The sequence below is a fragment of the Panulirus ornatus genome, chromosome 4 (assembly GCF_036320965.1).
Source record: "Panulirus ornatus isolate Po-2019 chromosome 4, ASM3632096v1, whole genome shotgun sequence".
Lineage (NCBI taxonomy): Eukaryota > Metazoa > Arthropoda > Malacostraca > Decapoda > Palinuridae > Panulirus > Panulirus ornatus.
The window spans coordinates 18,090,688-18,110,117 of record NC_092227.1 but is presented as its reverse complement, the minus strand read 5'-3'; the positions used below and the strand labels follow the sequence as shown (position 1 = coordinate 18,110,117).

At 42.3% G+C, this 19,430-nt stretch overlaps 1 protein-coding gene across 3 annotated transcripts in view; it reads left to right on the top strand.

The window, feature by feature from the left end:
* Positions 1-19,430, top strand: part of LOC139765906 (kinesin heavy chain-like) — a 909,514-nt gene that overhangs the window by 830,984 nt on the left and 59,100 nt on the right. For all 3 annotated transcript variants that reach the window (XM_071693874.1, XM_071693867.1, XM_071693860.1), the window contains one exon: positions 8,100-8,232. In XM_071693874.1, the coding sequence (XP_071549975.1) occupies positions 8,100-8,232 (133 nt within the window). The remainder of the gene's footprint in view (positions 1-8,099; positions 8,233-19,430) is intronic.

The window sequence follows — 19,430 nt, the reverse complement described above, 5'->3', positions numbered from 1 at the left end:
CTTTTCTGAGTATTTCTCACATACATTCTTCAAAGCAAACACCTGATCCACACATCCTCTACCACTTCTGAAACCACACTGCTCTTCCCCAATCTGATGCTCTGTACATGCCTTCACCCTCTCAATCAATACCCTCCCATATGATTTACCAGGAATACTCAACAACCTTATACCTATATATATATATATATATATATATATATATATATATATATATATATACATATATAGAAAAGCAAATGGAGCAGTGTGGTTTCAGAAGTGGTAGAGGATGTGTGGATCAGGTGTTTGCTTTGAAGAATGTATGTGAGAAATACTTAGAAAAGCAAATGGATTTGTATGTAGCATTTATGGATCTGGAGAAGGCATATGATAGAGTTGATAGAGATGATCTGTGGAAGGTATTAAGAATATATGGTGTGGGAGGCAAGTTGTTAGAAGCAGTGAAAAGTTTTTATTGAGGATGTAAGGCATGTGTACGTGTAGGAAAAGAGGAAAGTGATTGGTTCTCAGTGAATGTAGGTTTGCGGCAGGGGTGTGTGATGTCTCCATGGTTGTTTAATTTGTTTATGGATGGGGTTGTTAGGGAGGTGAATGCAAGAGTTTTGGAAAGAGGGGCAAGTATGAAGTCTGTTGGGGATGAGAGAGCTTGGGAAGTGAGTCAGTTGTTGTTCGCTGATGATACAGCGCTGGTGGCTGATTCATGTGAGAAACTGCAGAAGCTGGTGACTGAGTTTGGTAAAGTGTGTGAAAGAAGAAAGTTAAGAGTAAATGTGATTAAGAGCAAGGTAATTAGGTACAGTAGGGTTGAGGGTCAAGTCAATTGGGAGATAAGTTTGAATGGAGAAAAACTGGAGGAAGTAAAGTGTTTTAGATATCTGGGAGTGGATCTGGCAGCGGATGGAACCATGGAAGCGGAAGTGGATTATAGGGTGGGGGAGGGGGCGAAAATCCTGGGAGCCTTGAAGAATGTGTGGAAGTCGAGAACATTATCTCGGAAAGTAAAAATGGGTATGTTTGAAGGAATAGTGGTTCCAACAATGTTGTATGGTTGCGAGGCGTGGGTTATGGATAGAGTTGTGGACAGGAGGATGGATTTGCTGGAAATGAGATATTTGAGGACAATGTGTGGTGTGAGGTGGTTGGATCGAGTAAGTAACGTAAGGGTAAGAGAGATATGTGGAAATAAAAAGAGCATGGTTGAGAGAGCAGAAGCGGGTGTTTTGAAATGGTTTGGGCACATGGAGAGAATGAGTGAGGAAAGATTGACCAAAAGGATATATGTGTCGGAGGTGGAGGGAACGAGGAGAAGTGGGAGACCAAATTGGAGGTGGAAAGATGGAGTGAAAAAGATTTTGTGTGATCGGGGCCTGAACATGCAGGAGGGTGAAAGGAGGGCAAGGAATAGAGTGAATTGGATCGATGTGGTATACCGGGGTTGACATGCTGTCAGTGGATTGAATCAGGGCATGTGAAGCGTCTGGGGTAAACCATGGAAAGCTGTGTAGGTATGTATATTTGCGTGTGTGGGCGTATGTATATACATGTGTATGGGGGTGGGTTGGGCGATTTCTTTCATCTGTTTCCTTTGCGCTACCTCGCAAACGCGGGAGACAGCGACTAAGCAAAAAAAAAAAAAAAGAATATATATATATATATATATATATATATATATATATTTTTTTTTTTTTTTTTTTTTTTTTTTTTTATACTTTGTCGCTGTCTCCCGCGTTTGCGAGGTAGCGCAAGGAAACAGACGAAAGAAATGGCCCAACCCCCCCCCCATACACATGTATATACACACGTCCACACACGCAAATATACATACCTACACAGCTTTCCATGGTTTACCCCAGACGCTTCACATGCCTTGCTTCAATCCACTGACAGCACGTCAACCCCTGTATACCACATGACTCCAATTCACTCTATTTCTTGCCCTCCTTTCACCCTCCTGCATGTTCAGGCCCCGATCACACAAAATCTTTTTCACTCCATCTTTCCACCTCCAATTTGGTCTCCCTCTTCTCCTCGTTCCCTCCACCTCCGACACATATATCCTCTTGGTCAATCTCTCCTCACTCATTCTCTCCATGTGCCCAAACCATTTCAAAACACCCTCTTCTGCTCTCTCAACCACGCTCTTTTTATTTCCACACATCTCTCTCACCCTTACGTTACTTACTCGATCAAACCACCTCACACCACACATTGTCCTCAAACATCTCATTTCCAGCACATCCATCCTCCTGCGCACATCTCTATCCATAGCCCACGCCTCGCAGCCATACAACATTGTTGGAACCACTATTCCCTCAAACATACCCATTTTTGCTTTCCGAGATAATGTTCTCGACTTCCACACATTTTTCAAGGCTCCCAAAATTTTCGCCCCCTCCCCCACCCTATGATCCACTTCCGCTTCCATGGTTCCATCCGCTGACAGATCCACTCCCAGATATCTAAAACACTTCACTTCCTCCAGTTTTTCTCCATTCAAACTCACCTCCCAATTGACTTGACCCTCACCCCTACTGTACCTAATAACCTTGCTCTTATTCACATTTACTCTCAACTTTCTTCTTCCACACACTTTACCAAACTCAGTCACCAGCTTCTGCAGTTTCTCACATGAATCAGCCACCAGCGCTGTATCATCAGCGAACAACAACTGACTCACTTCCCAAGCTCTCTCATCCCCAACAGACTTCATACTTGCCCCTCTTTCCAGGACTCTTGCATTTACCTCCCTTACAACCCCATCCATAAACAAATTAAACAACCATGGAGACATCACACACCCCTGCCGCAAACCTACATTCACTGAGAACCAATCACTTTCCTCTCTTCCTACACGTACACATGCCTTACATCCTCGATAAAAACTTTTCACTGCTTCTAACAACTTGCCTCCCACACCATATATTCTTAATACCTTCCACAGAGCATCTCTATCAACTCTATCATATGCCTTCTCCAGATCCATAAATGCTACATACAAATCCATTTGCTTTTCTAAGTATTTCTCACATACATTCTTCAAACCAAACACCTGATCCACACATCCTCTACCACTTCTGAAACCGCACTGCTCTTCCCCAATCTGATGCTCTGTACATGCCTTCACCCTCTCAATCAATACCCTCCCATATAATTTACCAGGAATACTCAACAAACTTATACCTCTGTAATTTGAGCACTCACTCTTATCCCCTTTGCCTTTGTACAATGGCACTATGCACGCATTCCGCCAATCCTCAGGCACCTCACCATGAGTCATACATACATTAAATAACCTTACCAACCAGTCAACAATACAGTCACCCCCCTTTCTTAATAAATTCCACTGCAATACCATCCAAACCTGCTGCCTTGCCGGCTTTCATCTTCCGCAAAGCTTTTACTACCTCTTCTCTGTTTACCAAATCATTTTCCCTAACCCTCTCACTTTGCACACCACCTCGACCAAAACACCCTATATCTGCCACTCTGTCATCAGACACATTCAACAAACCTTCAAAATACTCATTCCATCTCCTTCTCACATCACCGCTACTTGTTATCACCTCCCCATTTACGCCCTTCACTGAAGTTCCCATTTGCTCCCTTGTCTTACGCACCCTATTTACCTCCTTCCAGAACATCTTTTTATTCTCCCTAAAATTTAATGATATTCTCTCACCCCAACTCTCATTTGCCCTTTTTTTCACCTCTTGCACCTTTCTCTTGACCTCCTGTCTCTTTCTTTTATACTTCTCCCACTCAATTGCATTTTTTCCCTGCAAAAATCGTCCAAATGCCTCTCTCTTCTCTTTCACTAATACTCTTACTTCTTCATCCCACCACTCACTACCCTTTCTAAACAGCCCACCTCCCACTCTTCTCATGCCACAAGCATCTTTTGCGCAATCCATCACTGATTCCCTAAATACATCCCATTCCTCCCCCACTCCCCTTACTTCCATTGTTCTCACCTTTTTCCATTCTGTACACAGTCTCTCCTGGTACTTCCCCACACAGGTCTCCTTCCCAAGCTCACTTACTCTCACCACCTTCTTCACCCCAACATTCACTCCTCTTTTCTGAAAACCCATACTAATCTTCACCTTAGCCTCCACAAGATAATGATCAGACATCCCTCCAGTTGCACCTCTCAGCACATTAACATCCAAAAGTCTCTCTTTCGCACGCCTGTCAATTAACACGTAATCCAATAACGCTCTCTGGCCATCTCTCCTACTTACATAAGTATACTTATGTATATCTCGCTTTTTAAACCAGGTATTCCCAATCATCAGTCCTTTTTCAGCACATAAATCTACAAGCTCTTCACCATTTCCATTTACAACACTGAACACCCCATGCATACCAATTATTCCCTCAACTGCCACATTACTCACCTTTGCATTCAAATCACCCATCACTATAACCCGGTCTCGTGCATCAAAACCGCTAACACACTCATTTAGCTGCTCCCAAAACACTTGCCTCTCATGATCTTTCTTCTCATGCCCAGGTGCATATGCACCAATAATCACCCACCTCTCTCCATCAACTTTCAATTTTACCCATATTAATCGAGAATTTACTTTCTTACATTCTATCACATACTCCCACAACTCCTGTTTCAGGAGTATTGCTACTCCTTCCCTTGCTCTTGTCCTCTCACTAACCCCTGACTTCACTCCCCAGACATTTCCAAACCACTCTTCCCCTTTACCCTTGAGCTTCGTTTCACTCAGAGCCAAAACATCCAGGTTCCTTTCCTCAAACATACTACCTATCTCTCCTTTTTTCACATCTTGGTTACATCCACACACATTTAGGCACCCCACTCTGAGCCTTCGAGGAGGATGATCACTCCCCGCGTGACTCCTTCTTCTGTTTCCCATTTTAGAAAGTTAATACAAGGAGGGGAGGATTTCCGGCCCCCCGCTCCCGTCCCCTCTAGTCGCTTTCTACGACACGCGAGGAATACGTGGGAAGTATTCTTTCACCCCTATCCCCAGGGATAATATACATATATATATACATATACACACACACACACACACACACACATATGCACATACACACACACACACACACATACATATATATACATATGAAAAATGTAAGAAACAATTTAGAAAACAAACTTTTAGCTTGAAATGAATGAAAAAAAATGAATGTCACATAATGGTTCAACCTCTGGCTATGGAAAAGGAAATGTACAATTTATTCACACAAACGTCAATAGCAGTTCTCATCAATTTCACCACTGTGTCAATAAGCTTCAATGTCTAAGCTACATTTTTCTCCAACTTCACTATTTTCTTGTCAAAAACACCATGCATGAAAACTATCACTCCAGTAACACAACTATAAACATTTACTTCCCCTTTAAAAGTTCTGGGGAAGTCTGTCTCGATACACTGCGGCGAGGCGACGCGACGCTGACACAATCACTGTCACAATATCACTTCTGCCTCCTCAAGTCAATCTCTCAGCCACAGTGCAGGCCTTCATCGTCGAAATCGGTCTTCTGGAGGTTACCGTTGTCGATGGGTGTGACCATGTCCTTGCTGGAGTTGCAGCCCAGTAGTTGAGGATATATATATATATATATATATATATATATATATATATATATATATATATGTGGTTGAGAGAGCAGAAGAGGGTGTTTTGAAATGGTTTGGTCACATGGAGAGAATGAGTGAGGAAAGATTGACATAGATAATATATGTCAGAGGTGGAGGGAACGAGGAGAAGTGGAAGACCAAATTGGAGGTGGAAAGATGAAGTGGAAAAAGATTTTGATTGATCGGTGCCTGAACATGCAGGAGGGTGAAAGGCGTGCAAGGAATAGAGTGAAGTGGAATGATGTGGTATATCGGGGTTGATGTGCTGTCAATGGATTGAACCAGGGCATGTGAAGCGTCTGGGGTAAACCATGGAAAGTTCTGTGGGGCCTGGATGTGGAAAGGAAGCTGTGGTTTTGGTGAATTATACATGACAGCTACAGACTGAGTGTGTACGAATGTGGCCTTTGTTGTCTTTTCCTAGTGCTATCTCGCGCACATGTGGGGGGGGGGTGTTTGTTGTTTCATGTGTGGCGGGGTGGCGACGGGAATGAAATAAGGGCAAACAGTATGAATCATGTACATGTGTATATATGTATATGTCTGTGTGTGTATATATATGTATATGTTGAGATGCACAGGTATGTATATGTGCGTGTGTGGACATATATATATATATATATATATATATATATATATATATATATATATATATATATATATATATATATATACATATATATATATATATATATACATATATATATATATATATATATATATATATATATATATATATATATATATATATATATATATATACGTCCACATATGCCTTCTCCAGATCCATAAATGCTACATACAAATCCATTTGCTTTTCTAAGTATTTCTCACATACATTCTTCAAAGCAAACACCTGATCCACACGTCCTCTACCACTTCTGAAACTACACTGCTCTTCCCCAATCTGATGCTCTGTACATACCTTCACACTCTCAATCAATACCCTCCCATATAATTTCCCAGGAATACTCAACAACCTTATACCTCTGGAGTTTGAGCACTCACTTTTATCCACTTTGCCTTTGTACAATGGCACTATGCAAGCATTCCGCCAATCCTCAGGCACCTCACCATGAGTCATACATACATAAAATAATCTTACCAATCAGTCAACAATACAGTCACCCCCTTTTTTAATAAATTCCACTGCAGTACCATCCAAACTCACTGTATGCCGGCTTTCATCATCCGCAAAGCTTTTACTACCTCTTCTCTGTTTACCAAATCATTCTCCCTGACCCTGTCACTTTGTACACCACCTCGACCAAAACACCCTATATCTGCCACTCTATCATCAAACACATTGAACAAACCTTCAAAATATCACTCCATCTCCTTCTCACATCACCAGTACTTGTTATCACCTCCCCATTTGCCCCCTTATTTGATGTTACCATTTGTTTCCTTGTCTTACGCACTTTATTTACCTTCTTCCAAAACAACTTTTTATTCTCCCTAAAATTTAATGATACTCTCTCACCCGAACTCTCATTTGCCCTCTTTTTGCCTCTTGCACCTTTCTCTTGACCTCCTGCCTCTTTCTTTTATACATCTCCCACTCATTTGCATTATTTCCTTACAAAAATCGTCCAAATGCCTCTCTCTTGTCTTTCACTAATAATCTTTACTTCTTCATCCCACCACTCACTATCCTTTCTAATCAAACCACCTCCCATGCTTTTCATGCCACAAGCATCTTTTGCGCAAGCCATCACTGTTCACTAAATACATTTCATTCCTCCCCCACTCCCCTTATGCTCTTTGTTCTCACCTTTTTCCATTATGTACTCAGTCTCTCCTGGTACTTCCTCGCACAAGTCTCCTTCCCAAGCTCACTTACTCTCACCACTCTGTTCACCCCAACATTATCTCTTCTTTTCTGAAAACCTCTACAAATCTTCACCTTCGCCTCCATAAGATAATGATCAGGCTTCCCTCCAGTTGCACCTCTCAGCACATTAACATCCAAAAGTCTCGCTTTCGCACGCTTATCAGTTAACACGTAATCCAATAACGCTCTCTGGCCATCTCTCCTATTTACATACGTATACTTATGTGTATTTCTTTTTTTAAACCAGGTATTCCCAATCACCAGTCCTTTTTCAGCACAGAAATGTACTAGCTCTTCACCATTTCCATTTACAACACTGAACACCCCATGTACACCAATTATTCCCTCAACTGCCAGATTACTCACCTTTGCATTCAAATCAACTATCACTATAACCTGGTCTCGTGCATCAAAACTACTAACACACTCACTCAGCTGCTCTCAAAACACTTGCCTCTTATGATCTTTTTTCTCATGCTCCGGCACATATGCACCAATAATCATCCATCTCTATCCATCCACTGTCAGTTTTACCCATATCAGTCTAGAGTTTACTTTCTTACACTCTATCACATACTTTCACCACTCCTGTACTGTAAACTTGCTTGTGATTAACAAAGAATACTTCTGATGTACTGCAGTATGTTGAATGATCGTCGGGAACAGGCCCACCACGACCTGAAGGGCCTCGAGGACACTGTGGCCAAAGAGCTTCAGACGCTGCACAATCTGAGGAAGCTTTTTGTTCAAGATTTGCAGGCCAGAGTGAGAAGGGTTAGTATTACACACTAGTCTCTCACAAGTTACAGAGGGGTTAGAATGATACACGTTTCTTTTATAAGTTAAAGACAGGTGAGTAAGATACATAAATCTCCTATAAGTTATTGAAAGATGAGTGATATACATGGGTCTCTTATAAGTTACAGAAGGCGTGAGTTACTTACACAAGCCCTTTAAGTTACAGAAAGGTGAGTAATACATACATGAGCCTCTTATTATGTTATCATACTTGATCACCGTTTCCCACATCAGCGAGGTAGTGCAAGGAAACAGACAGTGGCCCATCCGCTCATTGAAAGATGAGTGATATACATGGGTTACAGATGGGTGAGTTATATACACAAGCCCTTTAAGTTACAGAAAGGTAAGTAATACATATATGAACCTCTTATTATAAGTTATCATACTTGATCACCGTTTCCCACATCAGCGAGGTAGTGCAAGGAAGCAGACAATGGCCCATCCGCTCCTATCCACATATTTATACAAAATTGCCCATATATAGACATATACAGACATAATATATACACATGTACATATTCATATTTGCCTACTTTCATCTATTCCTGGTGCCACCTCACCCCACAGGAAAAGGCATTGCTACCCCCTGCTTCAACAAGATAGCACCAGGAAAACAGACAAAAAAGGCCATGTTTATTCACACTCAGTCTCTAGCTGTCATGTGTAATGCACCAAAACCACAGCTTCTTATCCACATCCAGGCCCCACAGACCTTTCCATGGTTTACCCTAGACATTTCACATGCCCTGGTTCAATCCATAAACAGCACGTTTACCCTGGTATACCACATCGTCCCAATTCACACTATTCCTTGCACGCCTCTCACCCTCCTGTATGTTCAGGCCCCAATTTCTCAAAAACTTTTTCACTCCATCCTTCCACCTCCAATTTGGTCTCCTGCTTCTACTTGGTCCCTCCACCTCTGACACATATATCCTCTTTGTCAACCTTTCCTCACTCATTCTCTCCATATGTCCAAGCCATTTCAACACACCCTCTACTGCTTTCTCAACTACACTCTTTATTTCCACACATCTCTCCTACCCTTTCATTACTTACTCGATCAAACTACAAATTGTCCTCAAACATCTCATTTCCAACACATTCACCCTCCTCCGTACAACCCTATCTATAGCCCATGCCTTGCAACCATATAGAATTGTTGGAACTACTATTCCTTCAAACATACCTATTTTTGCTCTTTGAGATGATAATCTCTCTTTCCATACATTCTTCATCACTCCCAGAACCTTCAACCCCTCCCCCACCCTGTGACTCACTTCTGCTTCCATGGTTCCACTTGCTGCTAAGACCACTTTCAGATATCTAAAGCACTTCACTTCCCCCAATTTTTCTCCATTCAACCTTACATTCTATTTCATTCCGTCCTTCCACCTACAAGTTGGTCTCCTGCTCCTCCTTGTTCCCTCCACATTTGACACATATATTGTCTATGTCAATCTTTCCTCACTTATTCTCTCCATATGTCCAAGCCATTTCAACACGCCCTCTTCTGCTCTCTCAACTACACTCTTTATTTCCACACATTTCTCTTACCCTTTCATTACTTACTCGCTCAAACTACATATTGTCCTAAAACATCTCATATCCAACACATCCACCCTCCTCCATACAACTGTATCTATAACCCATGTCTTGCAACCATGGTATTGTTGGAACCACTATTCCTTCAAGCATACCTATTTTTGTTCCTCGAGATAACGTTCTCTCTTTACACACATTCTTCATCAATCCCAGAAACTTCAACCCCTCCCCCACCCTCTGACTCACTTCTGCTTCCATGGGACCACTTGCTGATAAGTCCACTTCCAGATACCTAAAACACTTCACTTCCTCCAATTTTTCTCCATTCGACCTTACATTCCAATTAGCTTGTCCCTCAACCCTACTGAACCTGATAACCTTGCTCTTATTCACATTTTCTCTCAACTTTGTCCTTTCACGCACTTTTCGAAACTCAGTCATCAACTTCTGCAGTCTCTCACTCGAATCAGCCACCAGTGCTGTATCATCGGCAAACAACTGACTTACTTCCCAGGCCCTCTGATTCCCAACAGCCTGCATAATCTCCCCTCTCTCCAAAACTCTTGCATTTACCCTCCTAACCACCCCATCCATAAACAAATTAACCATGTGGACATCTCACACCTCTGCTGCATACCGACCTTCACTGGGAACCAATCACTCTCCTCTCTTCCTGCTCGTACACATGCCACACATCCTTGGTAAAAACTTTTCACTGCTTCTGGCAGCTTACCTCCCACACCATATTCTCTTAAGACCTTCCACAAAATATCTCTATCAACCCTCATATGCCTTCTCCAGATCCATAAATGCTACATACAAATCCATCTGTTTTTCTGAGTATTTCTCACACATTCTTCAAAGCAAACACCTAATCCACACATCCTCTACCACTTCTAAAACCACACTGCTCCTCACCAGTCTGATGCTCCATACATGCCTTTACCCTCTCAATCATTCACCTCTGATACAATATCCCAGGAATACTCAGCGAACTTATGCCCCCGTAGTTTGAACACTCACCTTTATCCCCTTTACCTCTGTACAAAGGCACTATGCATGCATTACACCAATCTTCAGGTACCTCATTATGATCCATACATACATTGAATATTCTTACCAACCGATCAACAACACAGTCACCCACTTTCTTAATAAAAATCCACTGGAATACCATCCATACTTGCCATCTTGCCGGATTTCATCTGCTGCAAAGCTTTCACTACCTCCTCTCTTAACCAAACCACTCTTCCTGACCCTCTCACTTTGCATATCACCTCAGTCAAAATGCCCCACATCTGTCACTCTTATCATCAAACACATTCACATCACACACACACACTTACACACACACACACACACACTTACACACACACACACACACACACACACACACACACACACACACACACACACATATATAATTTTAATTTTCCAAAAGAAGGAACAGAGAAGGGGGCCAGGTGAGGATATTCCCTCAAAGGCCAAGTCCTCTGTTCTTAACGCTACCTCGCTATCGCGGGAAATGGCGAATATTATGAAAAAAAAAAAAAAAAAATATATATATATATATATATATATATATATATATATATATATATATATATATATATATATATATATATATGTATCTATGTATGTATGTATTTATTTATTTATTTATTTATTTATTTATTTATTTATCATACTTTGTCGATGTCTCCCGCGTTAGCGAGGTAGCACAAGGAAACAGACGAAAGAATGTCCCAACCCACCTACATACACATGTATATACATACACGTCCACACACGCACATATACATACCTATACATCTATACATATATATACGCATAGACATATACATATGTACACATGTACATAATTCATACTGTCTGCCCTTATTTATTCCAGTCACCACCCCGCCACACATGAAATGAAAACCCCCTCCCCCACATGTGTGCGAGGTAGAGCTAGGAAAAGACAACAAAGGCCACATTCGTTTACACTCAGTCTCTAGCTGTCATGTATAATGTACCGAAACCACAGCTCCCTTTCCACATCCAGGCCCCACAAAACTTTCCATGGTTTACCCCAGACGCTTCACATGCCCTGGGTCAATCCATTGACAGCACGTCGACCCCGGTATACCACATCGTTCCAATTCACTCTATTCCTTACACACCTTTCACCCTCCTGCATGTTCATACCCCAAACACTCAAAATCTTTTTCACTCCATCTTTCCACCTCCAGTTTGGTCTCCCACTTCTCCTCGTTCCCTCCACCTCTGACACATATATCCTCTTAGTCAATCTTTCCTCACTCATTCTCTCCATGTGACCAAACCATTTCAAAACACACTCTTCTGCTCTCTCAAACACACTCTTTTTATTACCACACATCTCTCTTACCCTTTCATTACTTGCTCGATCAAACCACCTCACACCACATATTGTCCTCAAACATCTCATTTCCAGCACATCCACCCTCCTCCGCACAACTCTATTTATAGCCCACGCCTCGCAACCATATAACATTGTTGGAACCCTATTCCTTCAACATATCCATTTTTGCTCTCCAAGATAACGCTCTCGACTTCCACACATTCTTCAAATCTCCCAGAACTTTTGCCCCCTTCCCCACCCAATGATTCACTTCCGCTTCCATGGTTCCATCCGCTGCCAAATCCACTTCCAGATATCTAAAACACTTCACTTCCTCCAGTTCTCCATTCAAACTTACATCCCAATTGACTTGTCCCTCAACCCTACTGCACCTTGCTCTTATTCACATTTACTCTAAGCTTTCTTCTTTCACACACTTTACCAAACTCAGTCACCAACTTCTGCAGTTTCTCATCCAAATCCACCAGCGCTGTATCATCAGCGAACAACTCACTCACTTCCCAAGCTCTCTCATCCACAACAGACTGCATACATGCCCCTCTTTCCAAAACTTTTGCATTCGCCTCCCTAACAACCCCATCCATAAACAATTTAAACAACCATGGAGACATTACGCACCCCTGCCGCAAACCAACATTCACTGAGAATCAATCACTTTCCTCTCTTCCTACATTTACACATGCCTTACATCCTCGATAAAATCTTTTCACTGCTTCTAACAACTTTTCTCCCACACCATATATTCTTACTACCTTCCACAGAGCATCTCTATCAACTCTATCATATGATTTCTTCAGATCCATAAATGCTACATACAAATCCATTTGCTTTTCTAAGTATTTCTCACATACATTCTTCAAAGCAAACACCTGATCCACACATCCTCTACCACTTCTGAAACCACACATCCTCTACCACTTCTGAAACCACACTGTTCTTCCCCAGTCTGATGCTCTGTATATGCCTTCACCCTCTCAGTCAATAGCCTCCCATACAATTTCCCAGGAATACTCAACAAACTTGTACCCCAAAAATTTGAGCACTCATTCTTATCCCCTTTGCCTTTATACAATGGCACTATGCAAGCATTCCACCTGTCCTCCGGCACCTCCCCTATCCCTGGGGATACGGGAGTAAGAATACTTCCCACACATTCCTCACGTGTCGTAGAAGGTTACTAAAGGGAACGGAAGCGGGGGGCTAGAAATCCTCCCCTCCTTGTATTTTAACTTTCTAAACGGGGAAATAGGAGTCACGCGAGGAGTGCTCATCCTCCTCGAAGGCTCAGATTGAGGTGTCTAAATGTATGTGGATGTAACTAAGATGAGAAAAAGGGCAGATAGGTAGTATGTTTGAGGAAAGGAACCTGGATGATTTGGCTTTGAGAGAAACGAAGCTCAAGGGGAAAGGGGAAGAGTGGTTTGGGAATGTCTTGGGAGTAAAGTCAGGGGTTAGTGAGAAGACAAGAGCAAGGGAAGGAGTAGCACTACTCCTGAAACAGGAGTGATGGGAGTATGTGATAGAGTGTAAGAAAGTAAACTCTAGGTTAATATGGGTAAAACTGAAAGTGGAGAGAGAGAGATAGGTGATTATTGGTGCATATGCACCTGGGCTTGAGAAGAAAGATCATGAGAGGCAAGTTTTAGGAGCAGCTGAGTGGCACTATGCAAGCATTCCGCCCATCCTCAGGCACCTCACCATGAGTCATACATTAAATAATCTTACCAACCAGTCAACAACACACTCACCCCCTTTTTTGATAAATTCCACTGCAGTACCATCCAAACCCGCTGCCTTGCCGGCTTTCATCTTCCACAAAGCTTTTATTACCTCTTCTCTGTTTACCAAATCATTCTCCCTAACCCTCACACTTTGCACAACACCTTGACCAAAACACCCTATATCTGTCACTCTATGTTCAAACACATTCAACAAACCTTCAAAATACTCACTCCATCTTCTCACATCACCACTACCTGTTATAAGCTTCCCATTAGCCCCCTTCACCGGTGTTCCCATTTGTTCCCTTGTCTTACGCACTTTATTTACCGCCTTCCAAAACATCTTTTTATTCTTCGTAAAATTTAATGATACTCTCTCACCACAACTCTCATTTGCCATCTTTTTCACTTCTTGCACCTTTCACTTGACCTCTAGCCTCTTTCTTTTATACATCTCCCACTCATTTGCATTATTTCCCTGCAAAAATTGTCCAAATGCCTCTCTCATCTCTTTCACTAATAATCTTACTTCTTCATCGCACCACTCACTACCCTTTCTAATCTGCCCACCTCCCACGCTTCTCATGCCACAAGCATCTTTTGCGCATGCCATCCCTGCTTCCCTAAATACATGCCATTCTTCCCCCACTCCCCTTACGTCCTTTGTTCTCACCTTTTTCCATTCTGTACTCAGTCTCTCCTGGTACTTCGTCGCACAAGTCTCCTTCCCAAGCTCACTTACTCTCACCACTCTTTTCACCCCAACATTCTCTCTTGTTTTCTGAAAACCTCTAAAAATCTTCACTTTCGCCTCCACAAGATAATGATCAGACATTCCTCCAGTTGTACCTCTCAGCACATTAACATCCAGAAGTCTCTTTCGCGCGCCTATCAATTAACACGTAATCCAATAACGCTCTCTGGCCATCTCTCCTACTTACATACGTATACTTATGTATATCTCTCTTTTTAAATCAGGTATTCCCAATCACCAGTCCTTTTTCAGCACATAAATCTACAAGCTCTTCACCATCTCCATTTACAACACTGAACACCCTTTGTACACCAATTATTCTCTCAACTGTCGCGTTACTCACATTTGCATTCAAATCTCTCCTTATTTCTCAACTTGGTTACATCCACACACATTTAGACACCCCAATATATATATATATATATATATATATATATATATATATATATATATATATATATATATATATATATATATATATTTTATTTTTGCTTTGTCGCTGTCTCCCGCATTTACGAGGTAGCGCAAGGAAACAGAAGAAAGAAATGGCCCAACCCACCCCCATACACATGTATATACACACACGTCCACACACGCAAATATACATACCTATACATCTCAATGTACACATATATATACACACACAGACATATACATGTATACCCATGCACACAATGCACACTGTCTGCCTTTATTCATTCCCATAGCCAACTCGCCACACATGTAATACCATCCCCCTCCCCCCCTCATGTGTGCGAGGTAGCGCTAGGAAAAAGATAACAAAGGCCCCATTCGTTCACACTCAGTCTCCAGCTGACATGCAATAAAACCCGAAACCACAGCTCCCTTTCCACATCCAGGCCCCACACAACTTTCCATGGTTTACCCCAGACGCTTCACATGCCCTGATTCAATCCACTGACAGCATGTCAACCCCGGTATACCACATCGATCCAATTCACTCTATTCCTTGCCCGCCTTTCACCCTTCTGCATGTTCAGGCCCCGATCACTCAAAATCCTTTTCACTCCATCTTTCCACCTCCAATTTGGTCTCCCACTTCTCCTCGTTCCCTCCACCTCCGACACATATATCCTCTTGGTCAATCTTTCCTCACTCATTCTCTCCATGTGCCCAAACCATTTCAAAACACCCTCTTCTGCTCTCTCAACCATGCTCTTTTTATTTCCACACATCTCTCTTACCCTTACATTACTTACTCGATCAAACCACCTCACACCACACATTGTCCTCAAACATCTCATTTCCAGCACATCCACCCTCCTGCGCACAACTCTATCCATAGCCCACGCCTCGCAACCATACAACATTTTTGCAACCACTACTCCTTCAAACATACCCATTTTTGCTTTCCGAGATAATGTTCTCGACTTCCACACATCTTCAAGGCTCCCAGGATTTTCGCCCCCTCCCCCACCCTATGATTCACTTCCGCTTCCATGGTTCCATCCACTGCCAGATCCACTCCCAGATATCTAAAACACTTTACTTCCTCCAGTTTTTCTCCATTCAAACTTATCTCCCAATTGACTTGACCCTCAACCCTATTGTACCTAATAACCTTGCTCTTATTCACATGTACTCTTAACTTTCTTCTTTCACACACTTTACCAAACTCAGTCACCAGCTTCTGCAGTTTCTCACATGAATCAGCCACCAGCGCTGTATCATCAGCGAACAATAACTGACTCACTTCTCAAGCTCTCTCATCCCCAACAGACTTCATACTTGCCCCTCTTTCCAAAACTCTTGCATTCACCTCCCTAACAACCCCATCCATAAACAAATTGAACAACCATGGAGACATCACACACCCCTTCCGCAAACCTACATTCACTGAGAACCAATCACTTTCCTCTCTTCCTACACGTACACATGCCTTACATCCTCGATGAAAACTTTTCACTGCTTCTAACAACTTGTCTCCCACACCATATATTCTTAATACCTTCCACAGAGCATCTCTATCAACTCTATCATATGCCTTCTCCAGATCCATAAATGCTACATACAAATCCATTTGCTTTTCTAAGTATTTCTCACATACGTTCTTCAAAGCAAACACCTGATCCACACATCCTCTACCACTTCTGAAACCGCACTGCTCTTCCCCAATCTGATGCTCTATACATGCCTTCACCCTCTCAGTCAATACCCTCCCATATAATTTACCAGGAATACTCAACAAACTTATACCTCTGTAATTTGAGCACTCACTCTTATCCCTTTTCCCTTTGTACAATGGCACTATGCACTCATTTCGCCAATCCTCAGGCACCTCACCATGAGTCATACATACATTAAATAACCTTACCAACCAGTCAACAATACAGTCACCTGCTTTTTCAATAAATTCCACTGCAATACCATCCAAACCTGCTGCCTTGCCGGCTTTCATCTTCCGCAAAGCTTTTACTACCTCTTCTCTGTTTACCAAATCATTTTCCCTAACCCTCTCACTTTGCACACCACCTCGACCAAGACACCCTATATCTGCCACTCTATCATCAAACACATTCAACACACCTTCAAAATACTCACTCCATCTCCTTCTCACATCACCACTACTTGTTATCACCTCCCCATTAGTGCCCTTCACTGAAGTTCCCATTTGCTCCCTTGGCCTTCACACTTTATTTACCTCCTTCCAGAACATCTTTTTATTCTCCCTAAGATTTAATGATACTCTCTTGCCCCAACTCTCATTTGCCCTCTTTTTCACCACTTGCACTTTTCTCTTGACCTCCTGTCTCTTCCTTTTATACATCTCCCACTCAATTGCATTTTTTCCCTGCAAAAATCGTCCAAATGCCTCTCTCTTCTCTTTCACTAATAATCTTACTTCTTCATCCCACCACTCACTACCCTTTCTAATCAACCCACCTCCCACGCTTCTCATGCCACAAGCATCATTTGCCCAATCCATCACTGCTTCCCTAAATACATCCCATTCCTCCCCCACTCCCCTTACTTCTATTGTTCTCACCTTTTTCCATTCTGTAATCAGTCTCTCCTGGTACTTCCTCACACAAGTCTCCTTCCCAAGCTCACTTACTCTCACCACCCTCTTCACCCCAACATTCACTCTTCTTTTCTGAAAACCCATACAAATCTTCACCTTAGCCTCCACAAGATAATGATCAGACATCCCTCCAGTTGCACCTCTCAGCACATTTACATCCAAAAGTCTGTCTTTCACGCGCCTGTCAATTAAAATGTAATCCAATAACGCTCTCTGGCCATCTCTCCTACTTACATACGTATACTTATGTATATCTCGCTTTTTAAACCAGGTATTCCCAATCACCAGTCCTTTTTCAGCACATAAATCTACAAGCTCTTCACCATTTCCATTTACAACACTGAACACCCCATGTATACCAATTATTCCTTCAACTGCCACATTACTCACCTTTGCATTCAAAGTGGCAGATATAGGGTGTTTTGGTCGAGGTGGTGTGCAAAGTGGTTAGGGAAAATGAGTTGGTAAACAGAGAAGAGGTAGTAAAAGCTTTGCGGAAGATGAAAGCCGGCAAGGCAGCAGGTTTGGATGGTATTGCAGTGGAATTTATTTATAAAAGGGGGTGACTGTATTGTTGACTGGTTGGTAAGGTTATTTAATGTATGTATGACTCATGGTGAGGTGCCTGAGGATTGGCAGAATGCGTGCATAGTGCCATTGTACAAAGGCAGAGGGGATAAGAGTGAGTGCTCAAATTACAGAGGCATAAGTTTGTTGAGTATTCCTGGTAAATTATATGGGAGGGTATTGATTGAGAGGGTGAAGGCATGTACAGAGCGTCAGATTGGGGAAGAGCAGTGTGGTTTCAGAAGTGGTAGAGGATGTGTGGATCAGGTGTTTGCTTTGAAGAATGTATGTGAGAAATACTTAGAAAAGCAAATGGATTTGTATGTAGCATTTATGGATCTGGAGAAGGCATATGATAGAGTTGATAGAGATGCTCTGTGGAAGGTATTAAGAATATATGGTGTGGGAGGCAAGTTGTTAGAAGCAGTGAAAAGTTTTTATCGAGGATGTAAGGCATGTGTACGTGTAGGAAGAGAGGAAAGTGATTGGTTCTCAGTGAATGTAGGTTTGCGGCAGGGGTGTGTGATGTCTCCATGGTTGTTTAATTTGTTTATGGATGGGGTTGTTAGGGAGGTAAATGCAAGAGTTTTGGAAAGAGGGGAAAGTATGAAGTCTGTTGGGGATGAGAGAGCTTGGGAAGTGAGTCAGTTGTTGTTCGCTGATGATACAGCGCTGGTGGCTGATTCATGTGAGAAACTGCAGAAGCTGGTGACTGAGTTTGGTAAAGTGTGTGAAAGAAGAAAGTTAAGAGTAAATGTGAATAAGAGCAAGGTTATTAGGTACAGTAGGGTTGAGGGTCAATTCAATTGGGAGGTGAGTTTGAATGGAGAAAAACTGGAGGAAGTGAAGTGTTTTAGATATCTGGGAGTGGATCTGGCAGCGGATGGAACCATGGAAGCGGAAGTGGATCATAGGGTGGGGGAGGGGGTGAAAATTCTGGGAGCCTTGAAGAATGTGTGGAAGTCGAGAACATTATCTCGGAAAGCAAAAATGGGTATGTTTGAAGGAATAGTGGTTCCAACAATGTTGTATGGTTGCGAGGCGTGGACTATGGATAGAGTTGTGCACAGGAGGATGGATGTGCTGGAAATGAGATGTTTGAGGACAATGTGTGGTGTGAGGTGGTTTGATCGAGTAAGTAACGTAAGGTTAAGAGAG